Source organism: Cavia porcellus, unplaced genomic scaffold (genome assembly GCF_034190915.1).
Source record: "Cavia porcellus strain 051 isolate PalLab524CR breed Dunkin Hartley unplaced genomic scaffold, mCavPor4.1 scaffold_7, whole genome shotgun sequence".
Taxonomy (NCBI): Eukaryota; Metazoa; Chordata; class Mammalia; order Rodentia; family Caviidae; genus Cavia; species Cavia porcellus.
Genome location: NW_026947490.1, coordinates 56343453 through 56367636, shown reverse-complemented (window position 1 = coordinate 56367636; position 24184 = coordinate 56343453). Strand labels below are relative to the sequence as shown.

Below are 24184 nucleotides of genomic sequence, written 5' to 3'. Positions count from 1 at the left end.
TGTCAGTTTCTTTGTTATAAATGAAACCCTTTTATGGATCTATGAGGTCAAAACTTTTTCATAATAACAATGAGAGCTTATTGTGTTTTTAAATTGTTGACATTTGCATTGATGGTGCCAAAGCAATGATGGGGAAAGCTGCTGGCACCTTCTCAAATGAATCAAAGCAAGTGACATGTACTAGTAAGTATAATGTTTTAACTTGAAGGGGAGGAAAAGCCCTTCTCACTTAAGACTGTCCCTGAAGAGGCAGTAAAAATTATTAGTTTGATTTATTTTGACCTTCAAATACAGATCATCTTACTACTTCATGTGAAGAAGTGGAAAATATAGTACATTTGCTATATGCAATAGGTGTCTTTAGGAAAAACACTTATGCTGTATAATTATTAGAATTATGAAGTCTACTAAATGCTTTTTTTCATAGAATACCATTTTTTTACTTGAAAGAATGACAAACTGTGGTTACCCAAACTTGAATATCTGGCAGACATTTTCTTTAAAATCAAGTGAGTGTATCATTTCAGAGAAAACAGCTGACAACTGTTGTTGCCAAATAAAAAATCCGAGTGAAGATAAATTACAAATGAAAATTAAAATTGAAACCTTGGAAAACTGCTTACTACCTTGAGCATTTTAGCTTCCCAGCACATGAAGCTATTCTGATGCAATTGACAATGATATCACCAATTTTTGTAATATGGTGTAATTAAATGTGTCAGCATCTGGAAGACCTCCGTAACTACATGACCTCCTTAGTTTTCACATTCTGCTCAGAGTTAATAATGTGTTGCCACATCAGTGAGAGTGTAGAGGCTTTTTAATTGTGTAAGTCTGCCTCTACCTGGTTTAAGATATATTTCTAATATGTATTATAAATATAGATAAAATCATCAATATAGTGTTAAAATTTTTGTTTAATTAGGCACATGTAGTTTAAAGGAATTAAGAGGAAACTGTATTTAGCTACATATTTACCCTTAGCTATGCCATTATTTTTCCCCCTGTTTTTATCTCATTTAATTTCCCTAAAACTTGAATAATATCCTTCAGCATTTCTTGCAGTACAGGTTTGGTAACCACAAATTCCTCTGGTTTTCTTTGATTTGAACATGTCTTTTTTAAAATTTATTTTTATTTTTATTTTTTAATTTTATCAGTACCGGGGATCGAACTCATGACTGCCTGCTTGCAAGGCAGGTGCTTATACCGCTGAGCTAAATCCCTAGCCCCAAACATGTCTGTATTTTACTCTCATTGTGTAAAGATTTTGTGCTGATAGGAATTTCAAGTTAATAGTTTTTATTTTTCTTTCTTTAGCACATTTAAAAATTCATTCATTCACTGGTCTCCATTGTTTTTGATAAGAAGTCAGTAGTTACTGAAACTGTTATTCCTGAATACACTGAAATTGTCTTCTGTTGTCATTGCAACTCTAACCCGTATGCACACTTAATTATATGCCTCTCTAGCTCTACCTATTGGAATGTGGTCCTGTATTATCAGTCGTATATATAGGGGGTTTACATAATGAGTCAGTCACTGGATTCCTTAAATGCTCATCAGTTTCTACACTCTGCATGCTAATAGGACATTTTGTGTTTATTTTCAAAATAATGTAGTGGTTTTTCTTTTTGTTAAGTTGATTTTGCTACCTGTTTTCTTCTTAAAGGTGTCAGTATTCTTCTCATCACTTGGACTTAAAACTTTGAAATTATCTTTTAGCTTGTTTTGGAAATATTTTATATTCATTACTTCTTTTGATACTATTACCATCCCAGTTACAGGGTCCAAAACAAGACACAACACTTAAAGACTGATGTTTTTCCAATCAGAAAAGCCTAGATTTCAAAAGCCTACTATTGTTTCTATTCTTTATTTCTCCCTCAGACCAACTTACCTGTCACATTATATTAGCAAGCTTCTGAAAATACTATTTTTATTTTGTGTTATCTTGGTCATTATTTTCAGTGCCTCCTCATTTCTTTGGATCATGTTTCTTTTTAGAGGAAAAATTGTCATGATCTCTCAATGCTGACTATTTTAATTTTTAGTAATGCATCTTAAGTGTGTCCAAACATAAAACAAAATGTAAACTTTCATACATAGTACCATGAATATTAATGTAGCATGACTATGACAAAAGATGTTTATCAAAACCAAGTTCAACATGCATATGTTACAGATTCTGAATTAGGCATGATCCTGTTCCACAGTGATGATTCAGCTCATGACTTTTGTGTCTTCAAACTTCTGAGAAGCCTTTATTTCCATAGCACACTGTTATCTCATTTGGCCTCCACTTGGTTCAAATGTCTCATGTTTTAGAAGTAAATTGTTTGTCTTTTTCACATCATCAGCCTGCTACAGTTCAACTACCACTACTTGTGTGTAGTAAGGTAGCAAATAATGATACACACAGCAGGATAGAAAATCCACATCAAAAATTGGATAGCTTTTCTGTATATCAATAATGAACTAGATGATAAGGAAATCAAGAAAACAGTTCTATTCACAGTAGCTTAAAAAAATAAAATAAAGCGGGCATGATAGTTCACACCTGTAATCCCAGTACTCAGGAGGCTGAGGCAGGAGGATCGTTGCAAGTTTGAGACCAGCCTGGGCTACAAACTGAGCTCAAGACTTGCCTGAACTGCATAGACACCCTGTCTCAAAAGAGACCAAAAAAAAAAAAAAAAAAAAAAAAAATGCCTGGGGATAAACCTAACCAAGGAGATGGAAGACTTTTACAATGAAAATTTCAGGACACTGGAGAGAGAAATTGACAGACAGTAGAATGACATTCTAAGTTTATGGGTCAGGAGAATTAACATTGCTAAAATAGCCATATTACTAAAAATCTCCTACAGATTCAGTACAATCTCCATGAAAATCCCAGACATCTTCACAGAAATGGAAAAAATAATTCAAAATTTTTATGGAAACACAAAAGACCAAAATAGCCAAAGCAATCCTGAGCAAAAGAAGCATCACAATATTCAGTTTACAATTATGTGACAAAACCACAGTGACAAAAAACTGCATGCCACAAAAATAAATACATAGACAAATTGGAATAGGAGAAACAGAAACAAACCCAGGCAACTATAGCTATATAATTCTTGACAAAGGACTCACAAACATACATTGAGAAAAGTCAGTCTCTTTAAAATGATGCCTGGAAAACTGGATATTCGTATGTGGAAGAGTAAAACTAGATCCCTATTTCTCACCCTATACAAAAATCTACCCAAAGCAGGTCAAAACCCGAAACTTTGAAACATCTAGAAAAACACTTGAAGTCCTAGGAAAAGACTTTGTGAATAGAATTCTGATAGTACAGGGTATAATAGCAGGATCAACAAATGGTGCTGCAACAAATTAAAACATTTCTGTACAGCAAAGCAAACCACTGACCGAGTGTGAAGGACAGGCTACAGAACTGAGGAAAATCTTTGCTGCCTAAGTCTTTGGACTACTATCTGCAGCATACAAAGATATGAACAAACCACCAAAGCAATCAAATAGTCAAATCAGGAAGTGGGAAGACATGAAGAGTCACTTCTCAAAAGAAGTACAAATAAGTGTATGGAAAGTGCTCAACATATTCAGCCATTAAAGAAATGCAAATCAAAATACATTGAATTTTCATCCCACTGTGGTCAGAATGACTATTATCAAGAATAAAATGCAAAAAAAGGGAATGCAATGCATATACCTACCTAGCTGCCTACTTACATGCACACACACACATCTATTATACACACACATACATAAATACATGCTGACAAGGATGTGGGATAAAGGAGCTATTGTGCTCTGTTGGTGGGAATGCAGATTCATATAATCACTATGGAAATCAATAGGGAGGTGCCTCAAAAACCTCAAATTAGAGCTGCCACGAATCATTTTACCACTCCTTGGTATATGCCCTGCAGAATTAAAGTCAGCATACTACAGGGACACCATGTTTACTGTGATACAATTGCTAATAGCCAAGATAGGGAACCAGCCTAGATTCCCATCAAAAGATGAGTGGATGAAGAAGGTGTAGTATAAACGTGCTGTTGCAAAATGTTTCTAAGCAGAGGAAATCAAGAAAAGCTATGTGTGTTAGGCGATAGGTATTTTAATTAGCTTGATTATATTATTCAGCTATAAAGAATAACAAAATTATGCCATTTACAGAAAAATGGAACGGATAGGAAGTCATGTTAAGTGAAATAAAGCAGATACAAAAGAACTAGTATTGCCTGTTCTCCTTAATATTTGCACTCTAAAAGAGATGACATGGAAGTAGGAAGGAGACTACTATTAGAAAAGAGGCAGGAATAAAGGGAGAAAGGAAGGGTGTAAGTAAGGGAGGTAATGGGGATATGAAAATATTATCAATTATATCATTAAAAGATTACGATGACATGAATTTATCAAGGTGAAAATGTTGTCCTTTCTACTCTGTTATGTGAAACAGGTTACAAAACAACATACATGGCAGTGCCAAATTTTACTTTTCAAAAATATATTAACGTATGGAGCTATCAAGAAATAGTTTAGAATGGTATTCACGTGACTGCTTTAGTCTCTGGGAATGGGATGCTGAGCACATGTTTTTGTTTGTTTTTTTGATTACGAGTATTTTTGAGGAAATTAAGAATTGCTTCAAGTATGTGTGGTGGTGTATATGTTATTATCTTGACTGTAGTAATCATTTCACAATGTATATGGGCCTTAAACATACAGTGTGCCTTAAATATTTGAGTTTATTTGCCATTATACTTAATAGAAATAAAGAAAAAGGCACAATATACACACATTAAGGTTTGATGTTATTTAATGATTGGGGTTTCTATGTAAGTATCCAGATAATCCAGAATATGGTGTGTGTGTGTGTGTGTGTGTGTGTGTGTGTGTGTGTAAGAGACTAAGAGAGTTTTAATTTTTAATTCACTTTAAAAAAGACAGATTTTTATAGAAAGCAAATAGAATCTCAAAGTTGGTCTCATCCTCTCAGTTTATACAGACCTTCTAAAAAATATTCATCTGCAAGATAAAAATTGTGCATGAGAGGCCGTTATCAATTTGGGTTAAATGTCTCTTCCTTTTCAGTTTTGTTTTTCTTTTTGGAGCAACACTCCCCTCATGTGTGCCTTTTGTATTCCCTGTCCATAACCTTTAAAGACAATTAGTATTTTCATTTCTGCTTCTGTCAACTTTTCAATTATAATTTGACTTTTCTCCTTTTAGTTTTTCTCTGATTTTCTTCTGTCTAGTGTCTTGGTGTTTCAGTGTTTGGTAGTGTTATTTTTAAATTGTTTGATTTTCATTCTCTCAACATCGTCAGACTTTAGGAAGCTTAAAGGCAAAATAGTATCTTCAAAGTTTTTTGTTTTTTTCTTTTGTTTGTTTTTGCACTATCCTTAGAACCTTCATTGATAGTCCTGAAGCATTTACTGAGGGAAGGAAATGATTAAATGTAATGCATAGTACTACAGATTTTCTTTTTCTTGAAAAATTTGTGTTTTCTTTATATGATGTTTAAGCAAGTTACATTGATGTAGAAAGTTTGCATTTCTCAGACAGTAAAATGCTTCATAATTTTTTTTTCCTTTGTTCTTCATTTCCAGGACTGTTGGGAAAGATCCTGATGGCTATTCGGGATGCGTGTTTTGAAATTTCAGCCATGCAGATGGTAGGTAGTTTGCTGTAAAGCGTGATGAATTGATGATTTTGCTTTAGACTGCTTTTTCCTGAATGTCCTTTCTATACCTGTGAAAATGGATTAAAAATAATGGACACATTTCCTGACCTCACAACTTTATAATTAAAAAATTTTGACATGATTTTCATGATTTTATCCATAAAATACCTCTCTCTCCCTCTTCTTCTCTTCCTCTCTCCCTCTCTCTCCCTCTCCCTCTCTCTCCCTTTCCTTCTCTCCCTGTCTCTCCCTCTCTCCCCCCCCCCTTTCTTTCCATAGTGAGAATTGAACTCAGGACCTTGTGCTTGCCTGGCAAGTACAATACTACTGAGCTATATTCCCAGTCCTAATCCTTCACTAAGAGAACTAATGTTAAAATAACACAATTTGTGCTTATAAAGTAAGTTTATTCATTTCTTGGAACTTAAGTCACAAAATAAATTAATCCAAAAATACAGTTCTTAGAAATGAAAACTCGAATCAAACTGAGAAATTAAGCTGAGTTTTCTGGGTTCTGGAATCCCAAGCAGATAATGCAGTGAATTAAGTTCAGGTTTTTGTCCTCTGCTCTGGTGTTTCTAGAGTCTACATTTATAGAGTCTCCCTCAAGAGCTTTTTGGAGTTAGTGCATTTCATCCTCTTTTTGGTCACTTGCACTCCCCAGCAAGATCTTAAACGTTTCTAACACAAAGAAACAATAAATATTTGAGGTGGTGGATTTGCTAATTATCCTGATTTGATTGCTATACATTGTATGTATGAATTGAATTGAAATATTACACTGTATACCATATTACTATTACACCATGATAGTATTACTATTCTTCAATTTAAAAATTAAAAATTTTAAAAAACAAGTATAACTAGTTTGGACTTTCATCAAGCAAAAATCTTTTAAAATGATGAGAAAAATGGTATTTGGAGTGTCTTATAGGATTATAAAAAAATTCTTAACCAAAACTTTCTAAAAGTGATGATATAATAATAGGATTAGTACACTCAAGCCTACTTTAAAAATGATTATAGGAAGTTTTGTAGTCCAGGGTGGCCTTGAACTCACAGCAGTCCTTCTGCCTCAGCCTCCTGAATGCTGGGATTACAGACATGTACTACCATTCCAGGCTAGGAAAATATTTTTAACGTTGGCCTAATTGTAGGTCTGCAATCCAACATAGTGATTTAACAGTAGCTACTTAATGGAGCCTGTGGTGGAGGCACAGAATGCATGGCATGTACAGTTACTGACTTTGGGAGTCAGATTACTTCTGAATTTGGGGTCAGCTGCTTTATGCTGTGGCTAACTGTCAAGCATTCCTGTCCTCAGTTTTCTTATCTAGGCAACAAGAACGGTTGTTTATCAAATGAATTATTCTGTAGAGTAAATGAAGTAATCATACACAGTGCTTTATAGTTAGAAACTCTCTAAACTAGAAGCTCCCAGTACTAAGTATTTAATAAGTTATATCTTCTGGGTTTTTTGCATTAATAATAAATTTTTATGAGTGTAGAATAAAACTACTGCAATCAGTGGAATTCCCTCTCTATGCAAGTAATGTTGTCTTTGATGGTAAATCTTTTGAGCTTGAGTTATTATCCATATAGGAAAAAGTTTCTCAGTCTTGGCAACAATAAAGAAGCAAAGTAGGGGAAAATAAAATTAGAAATTCAGAGATTATTAAGAAGTAGGTTTTAATTTTGAGATCCTAGAATATAGTGAAATTTAACTCAATTAAATTTCAATCCAACTTTGATAAGAGTAAGTTGTTCTAGACTTGCTTCACTGTGTAAGCACTCTCTGATTGTTTGTGAAGAGTAATAACAATCCCAATGACATGTATAAGTGGTTTGATACAGTCTAGATTGGGGATTGTTTGGAATGTTTGGGATGAAAATAGTGTTATTTTCCATTCCTTCTACTGTAACCTAAAATGCTTTTCTTCAGTAATATTTTTCCTTGTAATTTTTGTCTATCAGTAAGCTATATTACATTGGGTCTATCCTTTTTATATCAAGAATGATTTTTTCAAAGAAGTATAGGGCTTGTGATAACAGCATGATCAATGAGATCAATGCTAGAGACAGAATGCTAATTTTGAGAGGTTTTATAGCCTTCTCCATCTTAGTAGCCCCATCAGTAAACGAATGTGGGTTTTTATTACTATCTGTGCCATTGCCTTACCTAAATGGGATAATGTATGTGAAGAACATAGAATAGGGTATGACACATTAAGTACTCAATAACTATTATCCATTGTTATTAGTCAACTATCTTAACACTTTTTTTTCAAAGAGTAAATTACTCAAGATTTGCATTTTAAAGTGAATATAGAAACAAGGAAGGATAAACACTGAGTGCTAAGTGTGGCTTATTTATTTTCTTGGTTGGTTGATGGATTTATTTTGTTCTATTTTTAATTATAGTTCAACATGGACCGGGTTAATGTTGAAGAATTCTATGAAGTTTATAAAGGAGTAGTATCTGAGTATAATGTAAGTATTGAAATAAATGGAAAGCATTAATACTGAAAAAAAATTTTTTTGTATGGGATCGAACTCAGGACCTCACACCTGCCAGGCTGGTGCTAATGTCGCTGAGCTCACTCTCTGGCCCCTTGAAAACAATTTTTTGTGTCTCAAGTCTTGGGAATCTCAGTATAATCAATAGTCAGTAAGGTTGGCCAAGCCATGTAGTGGGCATTTGTAATCCCAGCACTTGGGAAGCTAAGGCAGAAGGATTGCCACAAGTTCAAGTCATGTCTGGGCTACATAGTGAGTTTAAGGCTATACTGTACTATGTATCAAGATCTTGTCTCACAAGACAACAAAAAATTATTAAAATATTTCTTATTGTATGATTTGCAAACTATACATCTGATAAGGGGCTAATATTCAAAATATGTAAAGAATTCAACTCAAGAGACCAAATAACCTGATTTACAAATGAGTAAAGAATCTGAATAGGTATTTTTCAAAAGAAGAGATGTGATCGACCAACTGATATATGAACAAGTGTTCATCTGTAAACATCACGGAAATGCAAATTAAAAAGCACACTGAGATGTCTTCTCATGTCTGTTAAAATGATTACTGTCCAAGATAGCTAACAACAAATGTTGTCAAGAATATGGAGAAAAGAAAACCCTTGAACACTATTAATATCATTAATATGTACAGCCATTTTGGAAAACAGTAAGGAGATGCATTAAAAAATTAAACAGAATTAAACAAAAATCTTTTAAACTGATGAGAAAAATGGATTTGTTCTATGATCCAGCAGTTATGCTTCTGGGTATGTGTCCATATAATTGACATCAGTATGTTGAAGAGATATTTGTACTCCCATGTTCATTTCAACATTATGCAAAGTAGCAAAGAAACTGAAACAACTTAAATGTCCATCGTTGGATGAAACGGTGAAGAAAACATAGCATATACCATACAGCCTTTGAAAAGAAGGGGATTCCTTGATTTGCAATAACATGTATAAACCTGGAGTGCCTTATGCTAAGTGAAATAAACTAGGCACAAAACAACACATACTGTTTGATCTCATCTATGTACAGTTTAAAAAGTTGGACTCATGGAACCAGAGGCTGCTAAGAAGAAAGCAGCATGGGAATTAGGGAGGTACTGGTCAAAGGGAACAAAGCTTTAATTAGACTGAAGGAGGGTAAAGTTTTAATGATTGATTGTGTGGCATGGTGACCACAGTTACTAATAATGTCTGTGCTAAAATAGAATATCAACATTCTCATCACAATAAGAAAGGTAAATTTGTGTTAATTGAATTGTTTAGGTCTTTTTATAATGTATATATATATATATAGATCAAAACATCACATTATAGCACAGATATGTATACAATTATTTGTCAATTTAAAAGCATTTTAAGCAATTTAAGCATTTCTTACTTTTTCTGATAACTGCCTTACCCATTGACTAATAGATTCCTATCCTTGAGAGCCAGTGAAAAATATAATGCTATTTCCTTAATGGAACCAGGACATACAGGGAGCCTGCAAAAAAACAAAAATAGGTATCATCAACAAGAACCAGTTGGATGATGATACATTTTGACATTGTAGATAAAATTGATAATATTCTCAGAGGCACTTAATACCCATTTTAGTAACATAAATGCAGGTATAATCAACTGAAAGTGTGACTGACACTAAATAATTTAAAGGTTGTTGTTCGAAGGGCAGTGCGATGCATTCTTAAAAACAAATTGACCATATTCCAATGAACTGAATCTCATTCCTTAATGGGTCAGCACACAGAGGATATTCAAAAGAAGTTAGTTTCCTTTCATCTTTGTCAAATTTTCTTAGATACATTTATGCTAGTACACTGGCTATTATCTCTGTTTTCTAGAAAATTTTGGCTTTTATTTTAGCATAAAATTCACTACAGTACTTGTGACAGTGAGAATAGATTCTCCTGCTCTCCTTTTTCTATGCATTTCCTTTCTACTTACTTAGAAAAATAAAAAATCATCCACAAACTGGCCTGAGCCTTTGTCAGCCACATAATCCCTATAAATAAATATGATTAAAAATACTTTGTTTTGAATCTAGCATACTGATAGTGTTCTGTCCTTCTTTTGAAAAACCAGAACTTTTATTTTTCTTTAACAGCTTATCATCGTATTTTAGAATTTTACATATTCTTTTCATACTTGAAAGAGATTTTTAAGTGTTAAAGTCACTTACATTAACATTATTTATCCAAACAATGATATCTGTCGTCCATTTCTTAATCTTTCCTCCATATTTTTCTTTCCTTTATTTGTTCAATTTAACATTTAAAATATGTGGTTCAGAGGAGTTGGTTGTTTGACTATAAAGTCACTTACTTTTTTAAATCCTTGGTTAACTCATTTATAAAATCAGAATAATGCCATTACTACTTTGTGAGATTATTGAGAAGGTTAAATGAAAAAAATTAGGTAAAGCACTCCTTCATATTGAGAATACTCAGTAAACATGAGCTGCTGTTTTTATTATTATTGAATGCAGTTGTGTGGTGGTAATTCTCTGTTCACCACTTTATGACATTTGAATTTCCTGCTTCAGCATTTACTGTCATAAAATGGTGATAATTCCTTTGTACTCTTATCACAAATTCACTATATACATAGTACATACTAAATGCCATGCAATCACTGGTAAACACAAAGCATCCTAGCAGTTGTGGAGCTCAGGTATTGGTAAGAATAGAACCTAATTAGATCAAGTGATCCTACGTGCAACTACTATAGGTCAGCAAAAGATTGGAAAGAAACATGTTCACTTCTGTTTAGAAAATTTGTTCCTTAGGTAAAAGCTGGGAACTTAAATTTTAAGTCATGTTTTTAAAGAATCATGTTATGTTTTTGATTGGATTCTTTGCTCAACATCTTTTTATTTTAAAGAGCATAAAACAAAAGAGAACGGAACAAAGCAAATCAGAACAAAACAAAACAATGCAAGCAGCACAGCATTTTTCTTTCTTTCTTTCTTTCTTTCTTTCTTTCTTTCTTTCTTTCTTTCTTTCTTTCTTTCTTTCTTTCTTTCTTTCTTTCTTTTGCATTTTGAACAAACCTGTCTATCTGCTTTTTAATGGTATCTGTTATCAACACTAAAAGCCAATGGGGAGAGACAAAGAGGAGGGAATGAGAAAAGGAAGGAAGCAATCCCAGAAGACAGACAGAATTATTTTTTCCTTTTTTGGGACATGTGTTTATACCTTCTCCTCTTACTAAGAACTTGGCTGAGACATTTATGTGTAGGCAGTACTTCAGAATCATGAGGCATAAAATCAGACTCAACATAATCATGTGTAAAAAGTCAATTACATATGACCTTTGTGAAATAGCAAAGTGACTTTGGGGAATACATGTAGGGATTCTCATAAGCAGGGTTATGTGTACCCTCTTAATTATAAACTCCTTTCTCTCTTTTAATTTCTATCCTTTTAAGGTAACAGTTTGGGTTAATATTTAATGCCTGTAATAAATTGCTTTCCTTTGGTGTTGTATATAATAAAACCTCCAAAGTTATTAAAATAGCTTACATGGCTCTGCATTATCTGACCTTACTCTTATTACCTTCCTAGAGTCTTACTCAGCTCCTGACTCTTTGCTGATCTTTATATATCCCAACTGGCAGTGTGCTTCAAAATCTTAATGTTTACTTCTGCCTGAAGTGTTTGTTATTCAAGGGAGAGAAGAAAAGAAGTTTTATTGATGATTCCCCCAGACACTGAGAGGCCATTTTCCTGATTGTGCTATTGTACCATTTCACATAGGGTTAAAAATCTTAAATAGTATACTTTTATTTTTTCTCTTATTCTATGTGCTATTGTTGTTGTTCATATTATTTCTATATGTATCATAAACACTGCAGTATAATACTAACATAGTTTGTATTAAATAGTTATATTTTAAAAATTAGAAAAATTAGAAGTTTCTTAAAATAAGAAAAAAGTATACTGATGTTTTGCCCAAATCTGTATTTTTGCTTGATATTACTTTTCTGTGTGAAGAAATTTCTTTAACATTTCTTCTGGTTTAAGACAGCTGGTGGTAAATTCTTTTAACTCTTATCTGTGGGGAAAAAAAAAAATCTATTTTTCATTTTTTTTGAAAAATATTCTCTCACTTGGGTATAGAATTTTGGATTGACAGGTATTTTGCGGTTGTCAGCCTTATCTTTGTTCTGCTGTTACGTGTCTTTTGCTTCCTCAGAGGTTTTAAAGATGTTTTGGTTTTGTTTTGGGCTAAGTTGTTTATGATGTCTTGTACTTTCCTTTACATTTATTTTCTTGAGTTTTGTTTAATTTATGTTTATAGGTTTCAACATATTTGAAAAGTGTCTTACAGTTAGTTTTTGTTCGTACATATTAGTTATTCAGAATAGTAGGTTACATTTGGTATATTAGTTTATGCATATAACATGCTTTGATAATATCCATTGCCTGCATTATACCCCTTGGCTTCTCCCCCTTATTCTCCTCCTCCTCCTTCTCCTCCTCCTCTTCCCCTTCTTCTTCTACTCCTCCTTCTCCTTCTCTTCCTCCTCCTCCTCCTTTCTTTTTGTCTCCCTCCTACCTTGAAGGCATCTCTTTTTATATAGATTACACATAGCAGAGGAAATGGAATACTGGTCTTTCGAAGTCTGACTTATTTCACTTAACATCTTCAGCTCCATCCATTTTCCTGCAATTGACTTGATTTCATTCTTCTTTATGGCTGAGTTTTATATATTCCATTCATCTATTGACAGGCATACTAAGAGTGGAATAGCTAGATCAACAAGTATATGAAAATGCCCATATCTTTAGCCTTTCATCTCACCCCAGTCAGAAAGGTGATCATTAAGAAAAAAAAAAACAAAAAAAAAAAACAATAAACACTAAACAGGATGTGAGAATAAGAAATTCTTCTACACTGTTAGTGAAAACACAATTAATATAGCTAACAATGGAAATCAATAGGGAGGTTTTTGTTTTCTTAATGAACACCTTTCTGACTGGGGTGAGATGGAACACAAAGTAATTTTTATTTTCATTTCCTGATATGGACACTTTCATATACTTGTTGACTGTATTTCTTTTGAAAGATGTGTATTCCCGAAGAGCGTGTGGGGAAATAATTCAAGCTTAGAAAGATAACAACCTCCAGCCAAGATGGATATATCCTAGAAATTGATGGAAAAACAAGGTGCTTCCAAGATAAAGAGGAACTAGGGGAATTTGCAACCACCAATTCAACTCTACAGAGAATACTGTAGGATAGTCTAAAAAAGGAAAATACCAAGACTTCAGAAACAGTGGCAGAGAGGCCACCATGAATGGAGCAGAAAGCGAAATGAAGAAGACAAACTGACAACAAATGACAGAAAAAGAGCTCAACAGAAATGAAGCAGAGAAGATTGGATGGTAGAAACAGCTGTTTTGGAGAAAACAAGATATCATAATAGCTAGTGCTGATTTAATATCATCTCGCTTTGAAGTCCCATCAAGCTTTTATTCTTCTGTCTCCATCGGTTTTAACGTGTTGTATCTTATTGGATTTTATTATACATGATAATATAAACAAAAACTTTTATAGACAAGGAGATTATATAGAAACTATTGTTCATTTTCTGATAGTTGGTTCTAAATACCCTGTAATACTGTCATTCTCTTGAATGTTTTATATTGTCTTGATATGTTTGGTGAGTATATGAAGTTATACTCAAAGATTTCAAGGAAAGAGACAATATGGTAACTACTTTTATGTCAGGATTATCTTGTGGTGAAACACTTAAATGGTTATGTTTTGATCTGCGCTGTTTTGCTGTTATGCCCTCTTTTATCTCAATCTCCTTTTTAAAAAAATTATTTACTTTTTTATTTTTATCTTTTTAATTAAGGGAAAAATAAAAAAGCAGGATATATTATAGTAACCCACTTTGATTTCCTATTCACTTGATTTGAAACGCTGTATAGCCTTCACCATCTTGCTTTGACTGATTTTCCTCTATTCTGCTTTGCTTGATAGTACCAAGTTCGAAAGTATAGGCATAACTGTGAAAACAATAAGATTCATTATGACGCCCATCCCGGTTGACTATTATCTTCTTTTAAAGTCCTGTAATGTCTCCAATATTTTGGTTTTATTCTTTACTGTTTTGTTCAATTTTATTATAACTGATGATATAGGCAATTCTTTTTAAGATAGCAAGAGGCAGTATGGTAACCATTGTTGATCACCTAGTATTTTGTTTTTACATTATCTATTATCTCCATCCTTTTGATTTGACTGACTTTGTTCTGTTATGGCACATTTGGTTTTACTGTCTTCAAAAAAAAGTAACAAGAACTGTGGGAGTAATAAAACCCAAAATGTGTAATTGTCATTGTACAAAAGAAAGGAAAAGAAAGTGCTCTAAAGAATATAACTGCATACATATTTAAGTGTATAAGATAGATAACCATATTACTGAGTTTTGTTGGATCACTGAACAAAACTGTTTCCAGTCTCACTGTTTGAAAGTCCATTTTATATGCTTTAATTTTGTAACTTGAACATCTATTTCTAAGATAACAATATGTAATCAATTAACTAGTGATTTCCTACTGTTTATGTTTTCTGGAATTCTGTATAACTTGTACCCTTTTTCTATTTTTTTTCTTTTTCTCCTTAAATAAAAAAAGAAAGAAAGATGTGTACTCTATTTTTTTGCCCATCTACTGATTAGGTTTCTGGATTGGGTAAATCGTATGCTACAAGAATAGCTGGTGTATTAGATTATCTAATGTTTAACTTGTAAGACCCAGCTGAACTGAATCAGAATGGTGCTGGGTGTGGAAGGCCCACCTGAGGATTATTGCCAACAGCATAAAAAGAGAACAGGAGAAGATAACAAGCTGTTGATTCTCCTAGAGAAGCTTGTCACGCTGTTTTCCTGATACGAATTCAGCTGTTCTCATCATTGGAGGATCTCTGATCCTCACTGTCACTGAGGATGTCTGGGGAGGTCTGGTCCCTACTTGGAGCACTGCTTCCTGACTCCAATGCAGATCCTCTGCCTGGTGGCACAGACCCTTCATTCTGCTGGTGCACTTTGCTGAATTTGCTCATCAGATCTAAATGCTTTCTGGTGTAAATCTTATTATCTTATAGGTAAAAGATCATAGTATCTGCAAATAATTTGACTTGTTCTTTTCCTATTTACATCTTATTTGTTTCTTTCTCTTACCTAATTTTCAGCAGTTATTTCTTGAAATATTTTTCTGCTCATCAGCTTTTGTTCTGTCACACTGTAATTACATTAGATAGCTTAACATTGTCCTGTAGATCTTTTTCTTTTTTCATTTTTATTCATTCTTTATTATTTCCATGCTTACTTTTGAGCACTATTACCTATCTTCAAATTCATTGTTCTTCTGAAGTATCTCATTCTGTCTACTCATTTAGTATATGTCAATATAAGGTCTTTGGTTGCATCTCTAGAAGTTCCATGTGACTCTTTAAAATAATTTTAATTTTTTTACCTCATCATATTCATGTTTTATAATATGTGCATGTGGAGCTTATGCATGGTAGCTATTTAACAATCTTGCTTTAGTTATATCATTCCTATCATTGCCAGGTCTGTATGTATTAAGGTTTTATGGTGATGGCCCCAGTTTTGTACTTGTTTGCATGCCTGGTGATTTTATTTTTTTTATTGAGTGTTGGATATTGAGAGAATTTAGTTTTATATAATGAGTATTGTTTTATTTGTTTAAATAGTGTTTGACTTTACTCTTGCACTGAGAAATTATTTGGGATCAGCAACCCCTTTGAGGCTTGCTTTTTAGCTTTGTAGGATAGGTACCGAGCAGCTCGTAAATTAGAACTAATTTAGGCCACTGTAGTGGTGCACGACCAATTTAACTCTGTATGTCATATGATGGGTTTCCTCTTAGCTGGTAGAAGCACAAACTGTCCCAACCTTAAGTTGTCCTTTCTCTGAGTTGTTAGGCTACTGTTTTCTGGTGATTCTTTCCCTACCTTCAAGTAGTTTCCTGCATCTGCTACAGACTGTTAGCAAAAGACTCAAGTGGACTTATCTGGAAATACTGCAGCTTACTCTCTATATAGCTCCCCACCTTTCTCTAGTGTTTGAAAATTCCAGCCTCATTAGCCTCCATGTACTTCAGTCTTATCTCTTGAGTGCTGTGAGAATGTTAGGCTCTGTTGTTTTCTCTTCCTGTCCTGTATCTGTCTCTCCTGTCTGGAAAGTGCTCGCAGTCAATAAGTTGGAACAATTATGTGGCTTACTTCATTTGTTTCCTTTCTCTCAAAGATTGTAGTAATGTGATACTTGTTATTCCATATCTGAAAACTATTGTCTAGCTTCTAGATGTGTAATGGTAAAGAATAAATCTGGTCCTTGTTTTTCCTTTTTGCTAGAATGCATTATGAATTTTAAAAGGTTCTTTGGGAGAAAAACTTGGTTATTTACAATTTCAGGAATGTTAATTTGCCAACAATGTGTGCAAAGAGACCTTGAAAGAAGTTATATTAGAAGATAACTTCAAATCATGAAAGAATTAGGTGATAGTGCATTAGGTTAAAACAATAGGAATGACAATGAGGAACATAGCTAAAAATATTCGTGGGAAAAGTGGGCAGATTTTTGGTAATGGCTTAGTGTGTAGGGTAAGGGTGGAAAAGAAGTCAAAGGTGACTTTAATACTGTAAGATTAATGGAACAATGACACAATCAGAAGACAAGTAAATACTATTAAATAATATTGATTCATTTGTGTTCTTTTATATTTTATACTATAGGAAATGGTGACAGAAATGTATTCTGGCTCTTGTGTAGCAATGGAAATCCAACAGAATAATCCTACAAAGACATTTCGAGAATTTTGTGGACCTGCTGATCCTGTAAGTTATTTTAAACTATTATCTTAGTTTGTGTTATCCATCAACTATCTTAACAGGTTTATATTTTTAGTTCTTTAAAAGAAATAATATAGAAATAATATAGCAGTGATATGTCCAATACTAGAGACAGCATCAGTGGACATAAAGAAATACCTTCATGACCTCATAGATGAATTTAAAGCTGTACTTCTGATCCAAGTGAGGCAAGATATAAAAAGATTAATTAAATAAATGATAAGCCCCTCCCAAGAGAACACAGAAGGAAGAACGGAGGAACTCAGAAAAGAAAGAGAAACCTTTGATGAAGAATTTAAACATAACCTAAAATACATGAAACAGATCCAAAGAGATTACCAGGAAACTAAAAACTCCATTGAAAACTGGCAAAATGCCTTGACAGAAACTAAAGTTAGCCTTTTGAAACTTGAAGAGAGATTTATGATATATGATTGTGAAAGAAAAGATCTCTTAAAAATAACGAGGAACCAGGAAGAAACAATTCAAAGGCTAGAAGATGACAAAAGGATCTATAACTTAAGAATAAAGCATGTGAGTGAAGAAGCAGGAGTAACCACAAATGAACTACAAAGAATATTCAGGTATAATTAAGGAAAACTTCCCAAGCATAGGAAAAAGAAATGATATCCAGATAAATGAGGCATACAGAACTCCAGCCACCTACAACCAAAACAGAACTACACCCAGACATATAATAATCAAGATTCCAGAAATCCACCAAAAGAACAGAATATTAAAAGCAGCTAGGGAAAAGAAGCAGATTACCTACAATGGGAAAATTATCAAAATAACAACAGACTTAGCAACACAAACTCTCAAATCAAGAAGAGCCTGGGGGGAAATAGTTCAAGCCCTGAAAGAAAATAATCTGCAACCAAGACTGATGTACCCAGAAAAACTCTCTCTCAAAATTAATGGAGAAATAAGATGTTTCCAAGACAAGGAGGAACTGTGGGAGTTAATGGCCACCAACCCAACCCTACTAAAAATACTGAAGGACATTCCAGAGAGAGAGAGAGAGAGAGAAAGAGGAAGGGATACCAGGATTCCAGCAACAGTGGCAGAGAGGCCTCAATGAACAGGGCAGACAGTGGAATGAAGTAAAGTGGACAAATTATAGCAGAAAAATAGAATAGCAGACATGAGGCAGAGACGGTAAGCTATAATCTTTAATATAGTTAACCTTGATACACTAAAATTAAAAAAAAAAACAGGCAGAGTAGATTAGGAGGCAGGTTCCATCGAGCTGCTTTGTATAGGAAATACACTCAACCTGAAAGAGGGTTAATAAACTGAAAGTTAAAGATGAGAAAACAGTGTAATATGTGACAGGAAACCAGAGAGAAATAGGGACAACTCGTCCAGCAGCCGCAGATAGATTGGAAAGCTGTGACACTTTTGGGCAGTGTAGAACTACACAGCTGGAAGGAAGGAAAACCCTATGACTTTAGTAAGTAAAGGAGTACATCTCAGGATCAAGCTCAGGGGTAGAAAGGTTCAGCAACACTCAGATAGATAACAGGCTGGCCCCCTAATCTAAAAACTAAAGGAGCTAGTGGGACCCAAAATATACAAAGCATCCTGAGAAGGGGAAAGGTGAGGAACTGCCTTAAAAAAGGAAGGCAGAGGACATTGTTAGTAGTGTATCAGGATTGAAAAGTCAGAGTAGTCTTATGGCTCTGTTTAGTTTGATTTTATTTTGTTGTGGTCTGTCCACTCATCAGATTTGAAGGCACAGACATCTAACCCCAAAATAGCAAGTTATACCATGGTAAACTATCCTTAGTTTCCTATTAACTTAAACTGAAACCCTGTATTACTTATATTATCCTACTATGACTGATATTATTTGAAGCTGGTTTGCTAGACTGTGGTTTTGCCTTGGCTGATTTTATTCAAATTTGATATGCTTGATAGTATCAAGTCTAAGAGTAGAGGAAACTACTCTGAAGATGACAAGATGTAAAAGATATCCATACCGGTTTTGATTATTAACCGCTTTCTAGTCCTACAGTGTCTTCAAAGTTGTGTTTTTATAAAAATAGCTATGTTATACTATGCTTAACTATGTTAAGCCTGATGAGAAAGCTGAGCTCAGTTTTTATCATTTTTTTATCACTTAGAATTCTGGTATATGTTTGATAGCCAAGGTAAGTTTCTGTTCATTTATTTTTAAGACAATTAAAATGATGATAGATCAGCTGACCAATTAAAGAGTAAAATTGTTCAAATTAAAAAACAAAGCAACCCTGAGTGGCTAATTCTCACGTACTGGGACAGTTGCATTGTTAGACATTTGTGAGTACAGTGGGACCTCAGAATAATAGTACCTACCCACCTCAGAGGTCTGGGACACTTCTTGAAGGCAGACATTGGGCTGAACTGTGAGGAGTGAGTGGAATTTAGCTTGGTAATGAAGGTGGAAAATAATATGACCTAAACTATGTATGCATAAAACAACATCACTGTGGAATTATAGCAAGCTTGTTACTTTTAATGGAGCTAAAGTGCAGGCGAGAAATGATAGGATGAAAGAAGTCATTGGGGAGGAGCTGGAGGATGAGCAAGGAGGAGGAAGTGTCTTGAAAAAGAAAAAATGCTGCTTCTCTTTCTTTCTAAATATTTATTCAGTGATCACTTACTCCATGAAAGATGTATGTACAACTCACTGCTAGGTCCTGTGGCTAAGGCATCTTAAGATTGTTTAAAGAGCTCATAATCTCATAACATTTCAAGTTGGAAACTGTTGTGAGGTCCTAAATCTTGCTTTGTTAAGTACAGCTGGAATTATGCCACTATGGGATTTTTTTCATTTTTGTTGTTTATGAGCCTCCCGTGGAATTACGAAGTCACACCACAGAGATTTCAAAATTTGGAACGACAGTACTTGTTTTGGGGAGGTGGATTATGGTAATGTTTTAGTTCTAATTTTCTGTATTGTACTAATTTTCTTTGAATTACTTATATCGCATTTATAGTAAGAAGAATACTGTTTATTTTATCATAAACCTGAAAGTTACTAAACTTTTAATTGAGGCTTATATTTACTGACGTGATTCTCCATTTGAATATCGGTGCTGAATTATGGACTATTCCTAGAGGCAGACCAGGTTGTCAAGCAGCACAACATGCACCTGTCAGTTCTTTCCAAATCAGAAAAAATAGAGTGATGGTCGCAGTCAAACTATACTTTGAGAATAAAACGGCACTTTCCCAGTGTTCTCAGACTTCTTCTGAATTTCATTTGATCTTTTCCCTCATTTCTTTCTTCCTTTTCTCACTCCTGTCCAAAAAATAGATATTTGCGAGCCAGTATGCCAGGAATATGTTAATATGTTAACGATCTAAGAAAAAAAAAACCCACAACAATATATAATGCTTATCTCTGAAGAACTTACAGTCTAGCTCTCGGAGAAAATAGAATTATTAATTAAGAACAGTTGCACTTGAAACTGCAAGGTGTGTTTATCTGTGATTTAGAAATTCATATCTTCACTGTCTTGCCATTCTCATGTCCAAAAAATGACTCCTGGATTACAGTACATGTAAATATAATTAATGCTTGGAAGACTACCAAAAACATAGTAGTCATGCAATTAATATTTGGTAAATAAATTGGTTATGTTTTTATATATATCTAACATCTGCTAATTGCTTAAAGATATTTTACCTACCAAAACGGTTCTTATGTTTTTCTTTCTTTCTTCTTTTCTAAGATTCAGAGCTATTTATACTTTGATATGAAAGAAGGTTTAACCTAACAGAAGCCTTTAGGTCATTTTTTAACTGCATACATTGAAAGTTGATATCATTTCAACATTAATGTCTGTGATATTCACAGATTCTTCTTCCTCTTTATGATATGTTTGGAGAGAATGAACAAACTGTCTTCCAGTCTCTCTAGAAGTAGTATCCAGAGAGGAGAGTGGAACAGCAGAGAGTTCATTAGGGACAGGGGTGGAGGGAATGATTACCTTACATTTCTACTTTATCTAACAAGTAGGAAAAATTAAGTCTCAATAAAATATAAAATGTGAAGCCTTAAGAGTAAATTTATAGTTTTCCTGCGGAATCATTTGGAAACTCAATCATGAAGGAGTAGTTAAATTATCTGCAAAAACTCTGTAGAATACACTTGTTTTTGTACTGGTGGATCTGTCAAGTTAAAATAACCTAACATCATGTATTAGTCAGGTTTGCATTATGATATATAAATACTTGAGTCAGTTAATTTATGAACAGAAAGAGTTTATTTAGCTTATAGTCCTAGAAGTTCCAATTCAAGTTACAAGGTTGCATTGCTTTGGGCCTCTGATGAAAATCCATGATGGACATGTGGGGCATTAGTGTCACATCTAGCAGCTCACAAGACAGGTCGAGAAGAAAGAGAAGATCGGCCAGTGTCCCACAACCCACTTAGAGAATTGAGGATATCCCACCAGTGCTTTGCCTCTTAATGGTTCACAGCACTTCCCGCTGTCGGTGCCCCGGGGACCAGGTCTTTAGTTTATAGACTTTTGGAGGACACTGTATCTTTTCAAACCATATGATGTAAATATGCTTTGTTTTATTTTTTAAAAATTATTCCAAAAACACTTTATCTAAAGCACATTTTGTGTTATTTAATGTGTTATTAAAATGCGATTCACATAAAGTGTTTCACTTAAGGGAAACTAAATATTTTTTTAAAGTACATGTCCATCTCACCTGCTCTCGTAGTTTGAAAACTTCTACTCCATCACAAGATCAAACTGAGTCAAGTATTTTCATATACAAGCATAGCTCTATACATTTTAATAATACTTGGTAAAGGCTACTAAGTAATAGATGAATGGAAAGTATTATTACATTCATCTATTACTTAGTAGCCTTTACCAATTTCAAAAACAATAGAGATACATAATATTTGGGAAATGACATTTTGGCCATCAGTGTAGAAGTTATGGTAAACTTGGAAAAGATTCTGGGAGCTGTTTGTTGTTTCTATCATCTATTAACTTCTTGTTTGTATTCTTTACTCCCTGAAGATTTTGAAGCCCTGATCATGTTTTTTCTCTTTGTCCCAGTGTCTCCCGTAAAGCTGGGCAGTAAGGACTCCTTCTATCATTAATCTGTAAGCATTGTACTTGTCAGTTTTCCTCCACAGGGATACTCATTGACTGACTTCCAGAAGGGGTGCCTTTGCAAACCTGATCTCTAAGACAATCTTATCACATTTTCCAGGGCCTTTTGGCTGCTTTTTGTTTGTTTTTGCATTACTAGAGATTCAACCCTGGGCTTTCACAGAGATGCAACTCCAGCCCTTTTTTGGTTTTTATTTTGAAACTGGCCTTAAATTTGCAGTCCTCTTGCCTCAGTCCCGCAGAGTGTTTGGATTATAAGTGTGCCCCACCATTCCTCCCTTTCTGGGCCACTTGACTCTCTCTCACAGTTCACTTTGACTTGAATAAGGCCTCCAGGTTTAGAGGCTCGGCCCTTCCTTTTTGTAACACCAGTTCGTAACTTCCTCCTCCCTCCGTCCACCCAGATTCCACTGTTACCTCTTTCATCACACTTTTAATGGCATTCTCAGCTGTTGTTGTGTTACTGGGGATTGAGCCTAGGGTCTTTGCGCTGAACTATATCCTCAGCCTCTTTTTGTTTTTCACACTGAGACAGGATCACAGTAAGTTGCTTAACTAACCATGCTTGAACTTGCTATCCTTCCTTGAGCTCGAAGACTGCTGGAATTGCAGGCCACTTTATCCCTCTGTCATTCTTTTTACCCTTATCCTTTGGGCACAACAAAGTTTAGATAAATTTAACCATCTAGCTACCACATTTCTATGCCCAGACTGAAATGTTCTACTACATGAATCTACGCTCTTGCGTAGATTCATGTTGATATAAGATATAATCTCTCATCAAAGCTGTGCCAGTACTGCTACCTGGAAATCTTTTCTAAAATTCTTCTATTTTTCTCTTCTTACTGATTCTCACAATGACTATTCTATCATCTGTTACGGTTTGTGTTTAAACGTCCCCCTCAGAGCCTCATGCAGGCAGGAGGATGGCCTTTCAAAGGCTGCTGAGTCTAGTGTTTGTGATTGATTAGTTATCTAGTGCTGGGGTTGGTGGTGTGAGTGCTACACCCCCCCAGGGGCAGGTAATCAGAACACATAAGGAGGAAAGGAGCCGTGTGTTTCCCTTGGTCCTCTTTTGCCTTTTGCCCTTGTGGCTTGTGGCTGCCATGAATGGCTCCCCCTCAGCCATGCCTCCCTGACTTGGAACCAGCTGATTGTGCACTGAAACTGTAAGCTAAATAAACCTTTCCTTCCTTCATTTTGAGGTCTGATATTTTGTCTCAGCAATGAGAGAAAAGTAAACAATATATCACCTTATTATATTCTCTAACCTGTTTACAATTGTTTTATCATTTCTCCGCAGGAAAAAAGGCAACTTCTGTTACTTCATAGAGAAAATTAACCGTGATTTTTTAATTTTCTGCTTTCACACAATTTATGTATTTATAAATACTCACCTTCTCACTCTATTCCAGAAGAGTGTATTTTCTTTTTCTATTAAGATTTTCCACCTATTTTTTGTTTTTTTTTCAAGGCTTTGCACTATTTTCTAGATTTTTATTTTCAAAATAATTTTTGTGGTTATAAACCATAATACATGACCACGAGAGAAATAGTAGAAATTGAATGAAGTTTAATAATATATGGATCATTATTCCCTATGCAAATTTTCTAATATTGTAAATTAATTGAGATCAATCAGTTTGTACACATTTAAAGGACATAATATACAACATAATGCTTAATTAAAAATTGAATGACATGAGCATTTGTCAATTATTTTAAAAACATGATTTTATTAGACTGCTGTGTTTTTTTGTTTTTTTGGTTTTTTTTTTTTTTTTGGTCTTTTTTCATTTTTATCGGTACCGGGGATCAAACTCATGACCGCCTGCTTGCAAGGCAGGTGCTTATGCCGCTGAGCTAAATCCCCAGCCCCATGTGTATTGTTTTATAATAGAAAATAGTTTGACAATTTCTCTATAATTGAGAATTATG

General features: G+C 34.2%; 1 protein-coding gene across 6 annotated transcripts in view; it reads left to right on the top strand.

Annotated features, from left to right (window-relative positions):
* Nme7 (NME/NM23 family member 7) overlaps positions 1-24184 on the top strand; it is a 226127-nt gene that overhangs the window by 100872 nt on the left and 101071 nt on the right. For all 6 annotated transcript variants that reach the window (XM_063253631.1, XM_063253632.1, XM_063253630.1 and 3 more), the window contains 3 exons: positions 5625-5689; positions 8120-8188; positions 17004-17105. In XM_063253631.1, the coding sequence (XP_063109701.1) occupies positions 5625-5689; positions 8120-8188; positions 17004-17105 (236 nt within the window). The remainder of the gene's footprint in view (positions 1-5624; positions 5690-8119; positions 8189-17003; positions 17106-24184) is intronic.